Source organism: Cryptotermes secundus, unplaced genomic scaffold, assembly GCF_002891405.2.
Source record: "Cryptotermes secundus unplaced genomic scaffold, Csec_1.0 scaffold251, whole genome shotgun sequence".
In the NCBI taxonomy this organism is placed as follows: Eukaryota; Metazoa; Arthropoda; class Insecta; order Blattodea; family Kalotermitidae; genus Cryptotermes; species Cryptotermes secundus.
The window spans coordinates 84917-104377 of NW_019744108.1; the positions used below are offsets into that span (position 1 = coordinate 84917).

The 19461-nt window shown below is 41.4% G+C and overlaps 1 protein-coding gene across 2 annotated transcripts in view; it reads left to right on the plus strand.

The window, feature by feature from the left end:
- LOC111874417 (otoferlin) overlaps positions 1-19461 on the plus strand; it is a 222554-nt gene that overhangs the window by 16811 nt on the left and 186282 nt on the right. For both annotated transcript variants that reach the window (XM_023869914.2, XM_033755444.1), the window contains exon 2: positions 9822-9880. In XM_023869914.2, the coding sequence (XP_023725682.1) occupies positions 9822-9880 (59 nt within the window). The remainder of the gene's footprint in view (positions 1-9821; positions 9881-19461) is intronic.

Genomic DNA, 19461 nt, shown 5'->3' on the forward strand with positions numbered 1-19461 from the left:
CCAGACTGACACTGAAGAGAGCAAGATGCACTTAATGAACTACAGTTGCGCCACAATGAAAATGAAGTGCGGCGAAACAAATTTTCCACCAGACACGCAGTTTATTCTTTTGACATTTACATCGCTCCGTTCAAGTACGCATTACAAACAAACAAACTCCGTGGTTTTAGTCCACAAGCGAACTATTCCAACCGAGTGACCGCCGCTTGTCGGAGAAATTAGTGACAACTTTAGCGGATAGATGGTGTAACGTGGTCAGCGCAACGAATCCCCACGACCGTTAATCTCGGGTTTCTAGACCGGAGCCGCTATTTCCTTGAAATGGCTCCTCAGTTGTCTTCACGAGATTAGGTGGATTCCTTTCTAGACCCACTGCTTCTCAGAAAATCTGGTAGCGCCGGGAACCGAGCCCAGACCTATGGATCTGTAGCCAGAAACTCTGACCACTAGACCACAAATGCTGTCTCAAGTACGTATTACACTGTGTGTAACCATCCTGGTGGTATTATGAAGCCCCAAAACTGGCACTAATAGTGGGAGAACCACCACAAAGTAATTTATCTACTAAAAGGTTATATACTATGATGAGGCCTCTCCAACCTCCTTCCCTTTGCGTCTTGTTCCGTCCCCTCAGCTGCCATTTTTGTAATTACCGTTAGGTACGCAATATTTCACTCCCGCAATGACACGATGGACTGCAATAACTCAGTCGATATAGCTACCGATTACGTAGTGGACGGCCGGGGTTCGATTCCCGGCATGTGCAAGAGATTTCTCTCTACTCTAGAGAGTCTACTACGGCTCTGGGACCCACCCAGCCTCAAATAAGTAACGCGGACTCTTTCCCCGGTGGTAAAGCGGCCGGAGTGTGAAGATTATCACTCATCTCCAGCTAGAGCCGAGGTCAAAATTTCTTTCCCTCATACATCTTCATGGCGTGGTGCTTAATTAATGGAGCACGGGGAGAATATTATCTTGGCTTACCAGGATATCAAAAGCCAGGCTATGCTCAAAAGTGCAAGGTACGTGTATGTGGCTAGCCCCTTCCTGTATTAACACTCTCCAGAATGAAATCATAAGGAGTTATCGGACAGTGTTCCTTCATCCTCCATTGGAGGAAAGAAGTCTAGTACAAGAGGAAGTTTCTGTAAAAATGTTAACTACAAATATACCGGGCAGGGTGGTTCTGCTGTAACGCTTTATTTTAGAGGATCTCGGTGACATATGTTGTGGGTTGCCGGCTGTCTGAAGTTACTCGTTTCTTTAGCCTTCCCAGACGGATATCATATTGCTATCTACGGCTTCGGGATAGCTCATTGGTGTAGGAATGGGCTAAGGTGTGGACAGGTTAGGTTCGATTCTCGGCATGGCAAGTTTTTCTCTTTTCCACAGCGTCCAAATCGAGTTTGAGGTCCACTCGGCTTCCTATCAAATGAGTACTGTGGGTTATGTCCTCTGGGGTAAAGTTGCCACGGTGTGAAGCTCACCACTCAGCTCCATAGTGTAGAGGTAAAAAATGGTGGAGCTATACCTCCACTCTCCCGTCTGTTAATTGCATACTGCTTAATTAAGCACAGGGACAACTTTACTTTTATCATTATTACCACTACACCCTTCACCATTATCTCGTGTTTATCATTTGTAATCTCATTTCTCGGTGATTCGAAAGGGTTCGGACGATGGTGTATAACTCTCAGAATTACTTGGTTTTTGGACTTTTCCCATCGTCACCCGAGGAGGGAAACAGATGCAGTTTCCGAAAAGTTGTGTTTTCTAGTTTCTATAGTACAGGACGGTGGAGAGGGTCCAAAAGCCTAGTAATTCTTAATGTCTTTTCTCGTTGTATACCTCACAATAACTAAAGCTGAAAACTATTTTTGAATAAGGTTATAATAGCGAGTGGCTCATTGGCCCACCGAGAGCGGAAGGGGAAGGACAAATGGAGGGATGCACCCTTCCATATGGTGCTTATTTCATCAAACGCTGTAATAAAAATGGATTTATGGCAACAGGCGTTTAAAAATATATTTGTAACAATATATAAACATCACGGTCAACAAAGTAAATGAAATAGATTAGAATATTATGTAATGGGTTACATATTTACGCACTTTTCTTTGTTATTGTTTAACAAGGATTTCGCAACAGAGTCCTTGCCAGCAGACTTACTGTTTAAGGGTTGGCCGACCGCGGTATAATTCCTTGCAGTGACTAAGGTTTTTCTCCTTAATATAAGTCTAAAACTGGGCCTGCAGCACTATGCAGTGGGCACCGAATGCTTTTATTCGGGTTTAAAATGATCTGGGCATGAATCCGTCTCCCATCTCTAACTAATTTCAAGATTACAAATTACTTTGACATATTCTAGGAGATGTACCTTCATGGAGTGGCCCTCAGACACAGAGGTGCTTTATTACATGGTTCTGTGGGTGTCCTCTACGCTTCAGAAAGAAAACGGAAGTTGTATATTTCCTTAATATCAGATTTAAGAATCGCATTCTGGATTCCTCTCTTGGTATCGAAGCCAGGATCACGCACCCATGTTGAGGACATCCCTTCAGTCGTCATTCGAACAGAAGAAACGATCGATCTTTAGCATTTCGGCGTATAGCGTAGTATTGAAAATTTTACGTAACAATACTTACGTATAATCTATGAGGGAAGCTTACTGGGAAATCAATGGATTTCATGGAAATTGCGTCAAATCGAAAACACGCAAGTCAAATGACAACATAGCGACTCTCTTAGTCGAATTATGCTTGTCAATTACAGTTATTCCCGGGGGAAATAAGTATGAATCATTTTGAAGTTAGATTTCTCTCTTTTTTTTTTAATTCGCATAGTGGGGATTGGAGTCAAGTTGGGTCCACTCGGCATTGCGGCCACTGATTGGCCTATTGATTAGGCCGGTTGATTATGATGCTGGAGACTTTTTTGGTGGAATGAAGATTGGCAGGGAATAACGAAATACTCGGAGAAAACTTACCCCAGCGCCACTTTGTCCACCATAAATCCCACTTGACCAGACTCGGGTTTGAACCCGGGCCGCCGCGATGGGAAGCCAGACCCCGAATAGGTCAATTGGTTTCCTGTTTGACCGAATTGACCCTTTACTGTGATAAATTTGTCCCTGTGTTTCTTTAATTAAGCACCACGCCATGAATACTTGTGGGGGAGTGGAGGTATAGCTCCATCTTTCTTGATCTCGGCACTTGATGGAGGTGAGTGCTTGGCTTCTTGACTCGGCCACTTTACCCACAGGTTCAGAAGCATTGGCAACCATTGGAGCCGACATGAATACCTTTCAGAAGATGAAATTTCTTGCCTCTCTCGTTAATGAAACTCCTGTTCCTCGGTAGTCCCATCTGTAGCCAGTCGCTGTACTGACTGAGCTATCCCTGCTCATACCAAGAAGGCTGGTACGCAATATAAAACAGAGGCGTCATTACTTTCTATACCCTCCGTTGAATATGTAAAGAACACAGAGGAAAATGATTTATGGTCCTGTGCGTTGACATGTGCCATACCAATAGCTTTGTTGCAGCAATTTGCATCTGCAGTACATTAGCATCTAGGTGTATGAAATATGCAAAATACTAAGGATCGCATTCGTACAATATGTTTACTCTAGGGGAGTATAATTTCCATTTGTCTTTCTGTTTTCGAAGGAGGAAACATTTTTATCTTCGTATCTCAGACGGTCGAGGACTTCAAGGCAATCTGACACTACTGATACAAAGTCTGTATGAACTACCGTGCTAGAATCGGAAAAAAAAACCGTAATAATTTTCTTGATTTTTATTTGCTCTTTTGTGCTTTCTTCTGCGTTGGAGATTGTGGCGTGCACCATTCTTCAATCTGCTTCATGATTTCAGGGTCGTATCCGAAAATCCTAATTTCGTCACCTTGTATGACCCAAGTAAGAAAATGTGGTTCGGTTTCGATCCTTTCAAGCATTTCTGCCGACATTTTGCTTCGACTTGAGTTTGATCGTTGTTTCACACTTTTTGGAAGCATTTTTGAGCGCATTTTTCTCATGTTCATGTTTTGTGTAACAATTTGGTAGGCCGTACATTCATTAACATTAAGTTTATCGGCGATCCTTCTAATTATCAAACGTCAATCTTGACGAATGAAAGCCCTCACACGCTAGACGATTGTGCTTGTTCCCACAGAGGCGGGCGGAGCGCTCAGATCACTGTTCATTTTCCACCGTTTCTCGCCCATTTATAAAGTCTTTGTGCCACCGAAACAATTGAGCATGTGATATAGAATCATTATCAAACGCATTCTGAATCTTTTCATAGTTATCGGTAGCGTCCTTCCCAACTTGACATAAAATTGCGTAACATTGTTCGAATTTCTTTTTCTCCATTTTTGTGACGCTGTAACAAAACATACATCTACACGAACCACAACAGAACCACAGGTATTCACTCTAGCAAGTTCAGTCTTGGACTGAAGGTAGAGATGGGATGTAGCTATCATCTCGTGTTGGCCACGATGCAGCAGTTTTGCCAGATCTCGCACTGCATAATAATCTCTTTACTTTGTTAAAGCACCATGTGCCACATCTTTCAGGGACCCCCCAAAATAAAAGTCGATGGACCTCAAATCAAGAGAGCGTGAGGAATACTCAACACTGCCTCTTCTTCATATTCTTTGACCTCGTAAACTTTTATCAAGATCGATTCTGACGCCTCGATGTTCGGGTTGTGGTGCGCCATGTTGTTGAATGTAAAGTGGCTCATTCTCATTGAGCTGATGAATGGCAGGTAACATTAATGTCCAAAGCATGTTGAGGGGGGGAGGTGGGACACGTTGATTTGCAAGGCCTCCAAGATCCTTGCTTATGCACATCATGCACTGTACCAGCGGCCTCAAAGTTTCCACGAATGTGTCCTGTTGTTAATTGTGATAAAAATAAAATAAAGCTATCCCTGTACTAGGCCGTGAAGGCCCATAGGGTTGTGAGACGTTGAGGGTCCCACATTATCTAGACAATCAGCTCAAAGATGGCGATGAAGTTCGTCAGCCTTACGCCCCGATCGCTCTTTACTCTCCAGGAAAATTATTTAATGAATTCCTGGTACTCATTTCTGTTAGAGGCTGAGTAAACTCCAGGGTCTAGTGCGGCTGGAAGGATTAGGTCAATTGAAAAAATCCAAAGACCTCATCGGGACTTGAACCCGCGACTTTCCGGCGTGTAGCGTAGTGCCTCAGCCACTGCGCTACCGTTGTGATGGAGGTTCCATTGAAGGTTCACGCCGCCACTGTTTTTGTACTTCGCACAAATATTCAAACTTTCAGTACCACTTAAAATTATCTCGCGTTGCTCGAACGACAACCGTTCCCCAGCCATTATCTCTGACTCTCTGCAATCACCTGCTCACGTTGGTTCCTCGCTCGCGAAATTTTCTGCCCTGAAGCTGGAGGCGATAAGTTCCTCCGAAACGTCGGTTCACACAAGATCTACACGGCGCCACATCCCAGAAGACAGCATTTTTTAGTCACAGCTGTATAACCCCCAAATCTTACATAGTCGATAAGTATTTATTAGTTAGATATCTTGGACACATTTATGGAGAGGTAAATTTGTTCCCTCTGAGAGAATTTTTCTTCGAATAATATAACACTGCAGTGGCTGTACATATAGATCTCAGCACACACGTCTTCTTTTAGTTTCCAATTCATTATAATAATAACATTTTAGAACATTCATTTTAAACTCCTTGTTAAACTTCTTCGAAAACGTTGTAGTTGCTTAACGATATTTTCGGCCTTTGTTGAAACAAAGGGTTCACTCCGTGCTCAAAGAATTCCACAATAAGACTATCACATTCAGGGAGTTGTATCCAGTGGACATTGCCAGGCCGAATTTAACATAATCATACCATATATCCCTACGTTACAGCTTGCTTGATTTTGCAACCAAGGTGTTTATTATGTATTTCTCATTTCCTCCAAGCGTGCTACATGCAATGCCCTGATTCTATTGGGACTGGACTCGGGCTTCCTGAACACCAGCTAGACACTGTCTTGCGGCAACAGCGGCGCCTGCGCACTGGGTGAAATATCCCGTCTTCATATTTATACTGTATTCCGGGTAAAAGAATTTCACTTGGATATTTTTTAATTTCTTATACGTAACGGTTGTGTGTACCAGTGTAGCCTAAACTGAGAGCTAATCTAATTCAGAACTTATCTCTAATCCATTTAAATTTAAATCTTTATTTTTGTTAATTGAATCCTCTGTCATCGCCTGTTATCGGTCTTCATTTAGTAAACGTAAGCCCACAAGAGATACAAAATCTAGGGCACATATTTTAGTTTGAATGACTATACTTGCAAGTGCTTAACGTACTTTCTTTATTCTAAAAGTGACACCTTTATGGTATCAGGGAGCCGGGATAGCGCAGTCGGTATAGCGGTTGGTTACGAGGTGGACAACCGAGAGATCGGAGTTCGAGTCCCTGTAGGGTCAAGAATTTTCTCTTCTCCACATCGTCCAGACCGGCTCTGGAGTCCAGCCAACCTCCTATCCAATGAGTACAGGAGGCTCTTTCCTCAGGGATAAAGCTGCCGGGGCATGAAGCTGACCACTCAACTCCAACTAGTGCCAAGGTCAAGTAGTGTGGATTTATCCACTTCTACATACGCTTTGATGGCGTAGTGGTTAATTAGTAAAGCACAGGGACAACTTTTTCTTTACCTTTAGTTTTATGTTATCATCATGTTCCTCTGTGCGTGTGAATTTTTGTGAGTTCTTCCTTCCCCGTGTGTTTCTCCTCTAATCAATTTTCAGCCAATAGAAGGATTTTATTAAACGTTATAAAAATATATCACTTGGGGCCATTCTACTTCCGTACTTCTCAAACTCTCAGGCAAAACACCGGAGAAGCAACGTTAATTTTCAAAACCGGTGCGACTCCTGGGTATTACATATAAAATCCCCAAAATTAATATAGTCTGATAGATCCGTGACGTTATTTTATTTCGCTTGATTATGGTAACTACAAAGCTCTGTAATTTGGCCTAAGAAAATGTGTATGAAGTGTTAACAAAACTACGGTTTTCATATTAATCAGTTCTCTTTATACATATTGAAAGGTACAAACTAACAACTGTTCAAAGCTGCGAGGTTTTGTCTGACTAATATTTTGTAGTGGGAATTGATAATTGCTGAAATTATGTGCATAAATTTGCTCTTGCAGAAGTTCATTGTCTCGAAATTGTCAGACATAACCTCAGTTGCTCGTCCTGATCACAATGTCGAGAATATGAGGCATTGGTAACCTTCTTGTGCCTTCGGATGGCCATTAAATTCGCATAGTGGCGTGTGGAGTCCAACTGGGTCCACTCGGCACGGCGGCCACTGATTGGCCTATTGTAGCCTGCCCCGGGTGATTATGATGATGGAGAATTTGGTGGAATGAAGATTGGCAGGGGAAACCGAAGTACTCGGAGAAAAGCCGCCCCAGCGCCACTTTGTTCACCAGAAATCCCACTTGACCAGCCCAGGGATCGAACCCGGGCCGCCGCAGTGGGAAGCCAGCGACTAACCGCCTGAGCTATGGTGCGGCCATATCGGATGGCCATTACTGAGTGCTGGATGTACAAGTTCGGATATAAATGCATACAATGATAATTCTGAAAAGTTGACTGTCTTTGGTTTAAATGTGTCGGAATTCACAAGATTTACAGGTAAAGATTTTATTGCACGTGAAATGCGCACTTCGACTACTTTCATCCGAGAAAGTGGTCTCACAGAAAAATATTTGACCATTTACGTTCGAAGTAAAGACAGGAAAGTCTGTGTGTCACGTTATTCTTATCCAAGTTTAACAAGAAATTGAATTATATCGACAAGATTTATTAGAACCACTCACGCAAATTTGTATAGGTATTCCAGAATTTCATGCATACACACAGACTGGCTGAAAGAGGCAACTCTGATAGGCGCTTCACAGAGCTGGGAACATGCCCAAGAAATAGGCTTAGGAAATCAGCATTTTGCTTCTGGGTCCACATCTTTGAGACTTTGAATCAGTTGATGGGTCGTCACAAAATTTTCGTGTGAAAGTTATGCCATTAGTAGTTACTCCAACCTCGTGAATATCATCTTCCTTCAACCTATAACAGCAACATGCATCAGAATTTATCTTCTAAGGAAGAAATTTCTCCTTTTCTTTCTCGGCTACAGCAGTATCCATGTTAAGTGGGTGTAACCGTTCATTCTGATTGGAGGCTGTTGTGTGTTAATTAAATCTGTATTAAGTTAAGATTACAAAATTACAAACAAAGAGATCCGGCAGATAGCCAGCTCTTACACGCAGAAGGGACATAGTTCAAGTTTTGCTATGTGGACAGGAAGTAATATCTGGTACTTTCCTGGAATTCTGGCAGTTTCAGCAAAGTCGGAAAGTCCTCGAGAATTTAAGAGCTGACTGCTTGGGACAGCTATAACTTAAAAGTGGGACGGCCGGAGCCTCATACCCTGATCGTAATGCATCAAGGGGCTGTCAACCTTAGCGTCAGCTCAGCATCTGCCAGAATCACATAGCAAAGCAACATGATTGGAAATTCAAAATTTATGGAACCTCCTAGTTTGAAACTTTAACCAATGGCAAAAGTGGAGGAGTGGATTTCTCTTAGAGTCTGGGGTTCGTGGACCTCAGTATTCAGAGAGAGTGCATTCCACCTCAAGGAGTCTTCATCCAACTTTCGGCAAAGTCGGACACAAAATTACAACTATGTCCCTTCCGTAAAAGTATTATAAATAAAGTTCTAAACAAGTACTACTAATAGATTCATTTGTATTCAGTAAGCTAATAAGCTGGAGGGAATTAAATGATTACTAAGTGCAACGGTCTAAAGAGGTGTGTGTGATTGTAGTGAAAGATTCTTCCTGCCCTGCCCGAGCCAGACCCGTATAAGACCTGGGATATGAACTCAGCTCTACAAATTACCGAACAGAACCCAGATACTCCCGTCTGTACCTGCTCTCGCGTACCAGCTACAACAATCACAATTCTCCTCCCTTCCCACCTAACTTCTCGACATCCGCGAGAAGAGGGAGGACGGTGATAAGTGGAGCACAACGTAGGATCAAGGAGGACGGCAACAGCGTGGCGCCCAATGTAAAGGGCCCAAAGAAGTGAGCGGTAAGATGGGATATTTGTCATAATGGCACGGTGCGTCCTCGGATTACGCGTGCAGGCGATGAACTCCAGTTACGCAGAATAGTTGTTAATGTTTTGAATAAGTAGTGCCAGACAGGTGGAAATCTATGGTCTTGAAACATGGGGTATGGGCATGGGGTTACAACCCCTTAACCTACGTTCACCTTACGTATATATTGCAGATCATCAGAAGTTTATTATTTATATGCCATATGTTCGTCTGTATGAAGTCTTTGCTTTGGGTGTACATTATATATTATCCAGGATCTGCGCTTTACAAAGCTGGAAACAACTGTATGAAGTCCTTCAGGATAAATGTACAAAACCGGAAACAAACATTCTTTCTCTTTGCAGGATCTCAGGTCCTCACAGCGGTGGTTACGAAGAAGTGTCTTCTGGGATATAAAATCATACAGTCCGTGGAAAGTCAACCGGTATTTCAGTGTCGAATAATCCGAGCAAGATTCCAGTGTGAAAACAGCTAAAGACGGAGGCGATATGTTCCTCCGAAACGTCGGTTGACTTTCAACGGATTTCACGGGGTTATGTCACAGAAGACAGTACTCTTCATGCATTCTCTTGTCGATACATCGACTGGTGAACCACCCTCACTGACTGCATCTTTCTTGTTTCCCCCAGGTGTGTCGCATTACTCACGTGTCCTCGAGGATCCTGGAGATCTTATTGACGTGGACCAGGTAAGTACTCAGCCCATAATGGATCTCTTCCGTGTGACTGGTGGAATTTGCGTAATGAGGAGCTCGTGACTTGTACTCGTCAAATAAAAGTTAGACGATATGGGCAGGGGATGTAGCAGGCATGGGTGAGAAGAGGACTGCGTGCGTGGTTTAGGTGGGAAAATCAGAAGTAACGGGACCTGAAGAAATATATAAACATAGAGAGGAGGGTAATATTAATATGAAGATTGCCGTCTTCTGGGATGTGGCACCGTGTAGATATTGTGTAACCCGACGTTTCGGAGGAAAGTATTGCCACCATCTTCAGGGTACAACAAAAAATCCGCGAACGAGGAACCAGCGATCTGGAGCTATCTGCTCACTCTGGTTCCTCGCTCGCGGATTTTTTGTACCCTGAAGATGGAGGCGATACGTTCATCCGAAACGTCGATTTACACAATATCTACATGGCACCACATCCAAGAAAACGGCATTATTCATAGTCACAGCCACGAAAATCTCAAATCCTACAATATTAATACGGTTCTTAGAAAAACAGGCTGGAGATTCTGGACTGAATTCATCTGGCTCAGGCCAGAGGCCAGTGGCGGGCTGTTAACACGGTAATAAAATTTCGAGTCCCATAAAATTGTCATAGAGTGCTAGAGTTGTTGTCTTCTCAAATGATACTCGGCTCCACGAAGTTAATTAGTTAGTTATGGCTGACGGAATTGTGTCCTCCCAGGAACTTGTCGCGCGTAAGAATATTTACGGAGTATTTTCAGAATTAGCTGAGGGGAGTCTGTCACGCAGAAGCGAAGCCGAAGATCTCCTCACCTGAACTTCAGTTTCGAAGGAGCTTAGTGGTTCACATATGGGGTCCGACAATGCGTGCGTCTGTCTTGTTGGATGTGAAACATTTATTCAGTCTTTCCCTAACATGCATGAGTAGACTTCGGGCGTTCAGACAGAGATCAGCTTTTCCGGAAGGGATAAAGCATCATGACTTGGAGGTGTGGAAGAGGGTAGAGATAGCGCTTGTTCACCTCCGCACTAAATGGAGACGAATGGTTTGAATCTCCCTCTGGGCTCTTTTTCCTCCACCTGTATAAAGAAATCTAAATGACATGGAAAGGAAATCCTTGTTTCTGACAGGATCTGCCTTCCGGTCATCCAACACACAGCCAGTCTCTGTCCTGAAAGAATATAGTAAAATTATATCATAAATGCAAATTTTATTCATACACAAATAATTATGCTACATTGCAGTGTCATTACAGTGCTACACAACGAACACGGGAATAAGTGTCTGCCTCAAACAATTCGTCTCTGTTAGACTTTCATTTCAGGGGCAACAATTTCCTAGGCTTCGCTGCATAGGAATTGTTAGCCGTTGACTAGTGATGGATGTCTTGTAGTTCGGCTTTCAGGCAGTACGTCACAATATGTATAAGGCACATGAGATTTCATTATCGTTATGTTATGCTTACAGGCAAATTTATTTCACTGTAAATTGCGGTAATTATGAAAATATTTGTATCCAGAGCGTTGGCTCTCTCAAAGCAGTCATTGGTTATCCTATCCTTCATATGCTGTAATGATTCATTGTTAAATAGTTATGAGAATACCATCTATTCAGCTGACACCTGGGGTCGTTCCCCAGGCGACATAGACTTGCAGTTGATCATTAATCTCCATTTAGTGCCGTGGTTAAGAATTGTGAAGCTGTACTTAACTCTGCCATAAATCTTCATGGCTCGCTGCTTAATTAATTAAGCCCAGCGATAAATATGTCTTTTTTACTTTACCATATAAAAGTACCGAATTTTTGCTGTATTGTGTACAACGATTTCCTATTTCTTTTCTCTTCCTCAGGTGCACTATTTATGGATCCAATTATTATCTAGTTTCGTATAAGATAAAAGAGTCAAGCAATGAACCAACATAAAGCAGACAGCAAGCGTAGTTCTGCTTGCTACTTGCTTTGCTGTTTTATTGTGTAACTTACTATTTCACCCTGAAGATGGAACAGATATATTCGTCACAAAAGACGGACTTTATCTCAAGAACATGGCGTTACAACCCCAAAGACCGTATTCTTCGAGAACTTTTTCATTTTTGGTTTAGCTCCAATTTCAAAGGCACAGATTGTGCAGATCAGAATGTTAGGATGATTAGCGAATGATGAATTGAAAATGAGATGGAAGGAAGCGGTCGTGGCCTAGCGGCACTTGATAGAAGGGACTATGGAATTCACGAGAAACCGCTGCCAGAATAACTGGTCACGGAGCCGAGATTTGAGCTAGGCAACACCAGAATAAGAAGCATGAGTGGAACCCACTCGGTCGCTGCATTCGATAAGGAAGATCATACACACGTAGTTTGTGTGACTTTTGTCCTTTTCAAGACTAAGATTGACATTTATAAAAGCACAGAGACAACTAAAGAGACAGACAGTGTGTGCAATTTTTAATGGTTAAATTGTAAACTAAGGAGCGCCGTTGTAATATTTCTCCGGACTGCTGTTGCACACACTTCGCTGCAAGCGAGTGTATCTTTAACGAGGAACAGTGTTTTTCTGGCAACAGTACACCTCACGCCACTGTAATTTGTAAGTTACAACCAGCTCATAACCTATTCATATGACCCATATTACATAATTATAGGGCTGTCATTTCATTTTCTCAAGAAGCACCTATGTATATCTTCACTGATCTTAGTATTACTGCCCAGGATGCAAATCATCGTATTTGCCCTTTCAATCCTGAGATTTTTGGTTAGGAAAACTGTACTTTATCTTATATTATGATAAATAATAAATTAAGCCATCAAGACAAATTTAAAGTCTCAAATGATCTCAGAATAGATTTATTTCCATTTGTAATATTAAGGTAAATATTCGATTACTTGTGTTAGAGCGCTACACCTCAAACCTGCCATGGACTCTTTCTCAGCTGCAGAAATTAAGAAATGAAGATGATAGTGAATAGTTTGTAGGAGCCACCCACAAAGAAACAAGCGCTGGCTGATCAGTGGGGACCACGGCATCTCCAACGCCCATTGGTTCGCGCGTGGTTTGCCAAAACGTGTGAAGATACGGACCTCCGACACGCTAGCTGTCAATCACCGTCTAGGAAATATCCGATGTTACGCAACGGCCCAGTAATCAGGTTTCCGTGGAAACGGATTGATACGAAACAAACGGGACTGTAGAAGCCGGCGATTCCTTTCAGGTCAGAGCCTGAGTTACAGAACGTGGACCAACCGAAGGCAAAAACACACTGTGAAGGCAGTACAGAAGCGGAGAAATTTCCACTGTTCAAACAATTACTAATCAACGACTAACGAAGGCACAGCAGACTCGAAAATTGAGAGTATGTTGTAGACATCGCAAGAAACCCGTTCATATATTTATTCTAGCAACAATAAATATTTGTTATATAATTTTACTACGTGATCGTCCCTTCAAGTACCGACAGTCCCACAGGTTAGTAGATGAGAATTTTTCAGTTACTATCTTACCATTCGTTTAAAAAACAAGAAAGCGACAGTTGAAAGTGTCAGGGTAGCCGACAACAATATGAGAATCAGATCACATACTTCATGACAGAATTCAGGATCCTTGCCCTTATATTAACCTACTCTGTCTTCAGTTATTGATTTCTGCGTTATTTAATGACGCTGTCTCAACTGTACAGATTATATAGCGTTTAACAAGAAGGGAAGCTACCATGATATATTAATAATCAAGAATTCTGAAAGAGTAGGCCGTAGTACATTTGAAGGCATTGTCCAGATATTTATCTGAAGAGATTGAGGGAAACAGCGGAGTGTCAGTCAAAACATAGAACATGTTCCCAGTATTAGATCAGAGAGTTACTGGTATACTGAGCGTCTCTGACCTTCTTAGTCCTTCTATCGTTTCTGTGCTCGGGGCAGTAACAAAACATTTTCGGTCTAGAAACTTGGCTTCTTTACATAGCAGAATGAAATGTTAATGCGACGGCGGCCAAGGGAGCGATTGTTTGCACCCACTGCACTGCGCAGATATTGCTAAGACCATGCAAACAAAGCGAAAATGTTTATTCTTTTATTAATTCCCATTCTCTCTCTGCTTCACTTCCTGTCTCTGCTCTTTATTGACCCACATTCCTGGAATAGAACAGCAATACATGACATAGCCTCATTGTCACTGTGTTCTCCTTGCACGTAGTCAACTGCCTGTTGGTATCATTGTGTGCTTTCCTAAGGTACGCGTCTCCACAGTCTTTACGCTCAAGGGTAAATTTAATTTAATGAGTTCTGTATTCTTGCTTGCTAAATGCGTTTATCCTTTGATCCTGAAAATGGAGGTCATATTTTCCTCCGAAATGGCGGTTGATTTTAACTGACTATATGGCATTATACTGAAGCGCATATAAATCTTCATAATTACCAATGCGAGGACCTTGAATCCTATAATTGATAGTAATTGTTTTATCAGTAGGAAGTGATGATACATGATTACATAAAGAAGTACGAGTTTGGTACTTTGTAATTGAACTGCTAATCACTTACTGTGTGATTTATATGACATCATACTGTACAGTTACAGTTATATTGTTTGATTGCTCTGCATGTTTTGTACAGAAGGAAATGAAAAATATTCATTTGTTATAAGTTATTCCAAAAATGTTTCCTTAATACATTCTAGTAGATGTTCCTTAAGTCTGGAACCACAGAACATTGTACTTTCAGGAGTGAATTTTCACTCTATGCAGTGAGGTCACACCGCAAACACTTCATGTCTTACTTTTATACCGGAAAGAACGTTTCCTGAAGTGAAGTGTGGATATATTCAGCATATATTACAAAAGCTGTATCAAAACTCCAGTGTTATCTATGCTTTCAGGCTTATGGGATAGCCTGTATTTAGTAACGAATTGTTTTGCTTTAGTTTTGATTTCACTCCAGTCTTTAACTATATTAAATTTTGGTCGTTGCTTATACGCCAATGAACTGCCGACTGAGAGTGTGAATGCCCGTTAAAAGCGACCCTAAATTTCTCAGTCAGCTTAGATTTTCTTGCAGGTCCTCACTAAAAACTAACACAGGCTCTACTGCAAATTCCAAGACTTAATTAAACGTTGCAACACTGTTCACCTTTATTTCATTACACTATATAAAAGCCAACAGTGAAATGTGAAGGTAAATTTATCCCTGTGCCTGAGGCATGGAGACATGGAGGAAGACTGGAGATAAAGCTCTCAGAATTCCTAGGCAAGGCACTCAACGAATATAACTGAAGTCTCTCACGCCTCTGAAGCTTTGAATCTTGGAAATGACTCAGCATGCAGGGGGTTAGAAAGTGATTAGCACTAATGCTTCGTGTTGTAGTGATTCTGTGTTGGGTTCTTTGCCCGGAAGTCGATTATCCTCGCCAGTGTATCTCGCGCTTATTCTCAGTCTCTCCATGTGAATGTTAGGTTATGACCGCGCCGTTTCCCTAACCGTCATTCCTTTTGAAGCGTGCCATCTTCTGGGATTCACGCTGGTTCTTCGATCGCGGATTTTTCTACCCTGAAAATGGAGGAGCTACATAACTCCGAAACGTCAGTTCACGCAAGATCTACATGGCGCCACATCACAGAAGATAGCATTCTTCATAGTCACTACCGTAAAAACCTCAAACATTACATAATTCCGTAAGATTTGAGGTTTTCTAGGCAGTGACTATGAAGAAAGCAGTATTCTGGGATGTGGCACCATGTAGATGTGGTGTTAACAGACGTTTCGGAGGAACGTATCGCATCCATTTTCAGGGTAGAAGGAAAAATAAGGAAATCCACAAGCGAAGAGACCGTGAGAAACCGGTACAAGCAGTCTGCTCATCCCAGAAGACTGCTTTCTTCATTACATAATTCCCTTTGTTGCTAAGCAAAAAGCCGGTTACATGTGCAGCTGTGAAGGTTTCGCGATGCAGCCAGGGAATATCCAGCCATACAAGAGCTCGCATGTAGGCAGCGGCCAGGATGACGATAAATCTTGCTGAAGCCCTATGTGAAGCCATGCCTGTACATATCACGAAGCTCCACTCCGCGCTGCACTTGAATTGTAAGCATTTACTTTCTGTTAAACTCACCAAACAGATTGGCCTAGTGAAATGTGTTTGGACTGGAATAGCTGTCGCATTATAGGCTGTCCTGAATGAGGATTTTATTGATTTCCCTCTGTCTCCGTACACGAATGTTCAGATAATAACTGCAAACAAGACATAAAACTGTAGAATAAAATAGATAAATCCTATTGTCAGCATGGGAAATGACAGGAATCACAAAGTTTGCGCTTAAACACAAGCCGAAGGCTCATAAGCTTATGGGTAGATAGTCTGAAAGTTGGTTACGAGGTCGGAACAGGCATGACTCTAAAAGCAGGGGCAGAAAAAGAAGAAGAAGAAGAGGAGGAATGAAAAGCGGGAGAAGAAGAAGAAGCCAGGACCGCTTCTTTGCAAATTCCAAAATGCTCACCATTCATAATCATGAGTATCATTGAAAGAGTATCGTAAAATATTGAACATCTCAGTCGATCCAAATAAAAGAAAGAATGTTCATAGAAGAGGAAGAGAAAGTACCGCATGACTGAACGCCTCTCAGATTGTACGTGCCCCTTGTAGAATACGCATAGTCTCGTTAGGCTGCCTGCAGTTTTCGTGATCTTGGAAGGGGCGATGGATTTGTTATGTGACCGTGTCTCCCCTTATGAGTACAGTGCATATCTTCTCTCGTCTCGCCAGAATGTACCACAAGGAAAATGAAACTTTCGAATGGACGAAAAACAAAAGGACTGTGAGTGTGCATTAGATGAAAAGGCATTTTATCGGTGACAGCAAAGCTCTTCTGATTGCGGTAACTTCGAAAAGGGTGCAGTGCTCACTGAAATATTTTCATCATATTTTCCTTTATTTTAAAAGAGAATAGATACAGTTTAACATTTAAAGTCTTCTGGATCACACCATATTGTTGTCCATCGAAAGTCGACTTACGTTTCAGGGAAACATGTTTACTTCTTCTCCAGGAACAAAAATAAGCAAGCAGAAATTGCTGAATGCTTTATACTGATTTTTTCTTGGATTATTATTCGACACTCAAAATGGATGTTCCTCCACAAAGTTGGTAGGCTTTCAACAGACTACACCACACTATATGCCAGAAGATATAACCACTGCTGTGAGAACCTCAGATTCTACGGTTTAGTAGCAGTTTCACAGAATTACAGCTCTACAGTCACGCTGTGTGAAGTGCAACAGAGACAGTACCGAGCAGAATAAATTTAATAGTCTTACCTCTTGGCCAGAAACTCGAGACATTTATGCTCTGAATACTTCAATGCTTAACATTGCCAGCAGAAAATAAATTTCCAATTTCTTTCCTCTGTCAATTCAAAAAATTTATAGAATTTCATCATTTGAATTAGCGTCCAATTTATTATGGATTTTGTATGCTCCTACGGACTGATAAAAAGCATGTGTATTAATTGAATCGGGTCTCGGAAAGAATAAATTGGGATTCATAAACAAGATTCTGCATTCGTTTTTCTTTACAGATGCATGGGAACACGATAAATTATCGAAGCTCTTGTTTGCACGTGAGTGACTTTGCATGCTACCGGTTCTCATAGCGTGCTGAAGTCACTTATCCAGAGGTGATTTTGTTGAGTTCTTCGTCTTATTCTCATTCTCACACCTTTGTCATAGCAATCCGAGAGTTATTTTTTTCTCATGCAAAGAAAAACAACAACTTTTTTTATTTTTATTGTCACGGTTTGTATTTAGTAAATGAAATGAAGCGGGCTGTTGGTTCCTTGGATTTCAGGGGTCAAATTTATAACGCATATTACTACACATAGAAGAAATACATTTATTTTCTTTGTGTTTCTGTAGAAAGTTATATGTTACCCTCTCATCTGAGGATGGAAACAGGTCCGGTATTCGAAAGGTTTTGTTCCTTAGAATACCGGATAATGGGCAAAGTCCTTAAACCCAGTAATCCCGAATATTATACACCACCGTCAGATCCTGTTTTTTACATTTCCTCTTCAACATTCTATTTCTTCGAACCACGTTTGCTCCTCAGTATATTTTAAGATAGCCTTTGTGTTTGACTTTGCATGAGAAACAAAGTTTCATTCCAATATACGACATGCACATCGGAATACTGATTTTGTGAAATTGATTACACACGTCTTTGAGTCTTAAGCACTCCTATGTCTCCCTGTATGCACTTAAAAGTTCGAAATTATTTAGACAGACCCGCATCACGTGTTCATTCCAAATCCAAAAGCACAGAAAAGGACTGTGTGTTGGCCGCTCCTCACGTTAGCCTCTCGCTGCTTTGTTACTGTAGTTTATTGTCTCTGAAAGTCGAACTTCTGGTAGGTTTTGTTAGTCAGGTTTCATTGCATTTCTCTTTTCGAAACCTTTTGAAATGAACCTAATGCAATAAATTGGATATAGTGGGAATTACAAAATAGTCTCTATTGTAATTTCATGTACTAAGCGGCCTCCGTAGTCTAGGGGTAACGTTCCCACCTCATGACTCAAGGTACGCGGGTTCAAACCCGGCGGAGGTCGTGGAATTTTTAAGGGCTGAAAAATTCAGGGAACCTCTGAGCAAAATTAGGCAACAATTTCCCGTCCAAGTAGTTTCCAATGCCTCTGATATATGGGGGAAATATCAGATACCGACGGCCGACCTCGTTGGCTGAATGGGGCTGATAGCACGCACCAGTACCGGTAGGGTATGGCGACAGTAGAAATTAAAGGGGGACGCGCAATGGACCAATAACTGGTCTAAGTGCATGGGGAAACCCACCCCCTCTAATAATAATAATTCAATTCAATTCGTGTTTATTTATGTGCAAACTTAACAGCACAATAATAATAATAATAATTCAATTCAATTCAATTCTATTCAATTCTTTATTATTAATGTGCCGAGTCAACAGCCGCAAGGCCAATTACAGACTCAGCACAGTGTAGATGACTGAATTACATTACATACAAACTTATTAAAAGTCAAATACAAATTACAGTTAAATAATTGGAAGAAATAATAACGAATAAAAGTAAAAGTAAACAAACAAATAAGTGATAATTATAACAGTAATAATAATTCCATTATCATTAAACTAAGTGCTATTACGAATAGAGGAATGAAACATTAATATTTAATTAAGAATTGAATAGTATAGATTTTCTGAGGAAAATTACGTAATTCATTTTGCTTTACTGAACATGCAAATAATAAAAATACTAACAGTTATACTGTATTTAAAATTTGTTTGGGTAGAACATTCCTGGCTCCGAATACGTCAACCTCCCTGCAGACAACATTAGCAGCTGCTGCGCATCTAGCAGAGGGACAATTCTTAAATAAAGGGCAAACATTGAACAATGCAAAATCTCTGATATATCGAGCAGGAACTCGGAGACCAACAATTTCCAGGGCAGAAGGGCAGAATTTAGAGCCAAAATAAACTTGAATAAGAAAGAGAGCATCAAGGCGATGTCTCCTAGTACATAAAGTATGTAATTTTAACTCCTCAAGAGCAAGAGAATAATTGTA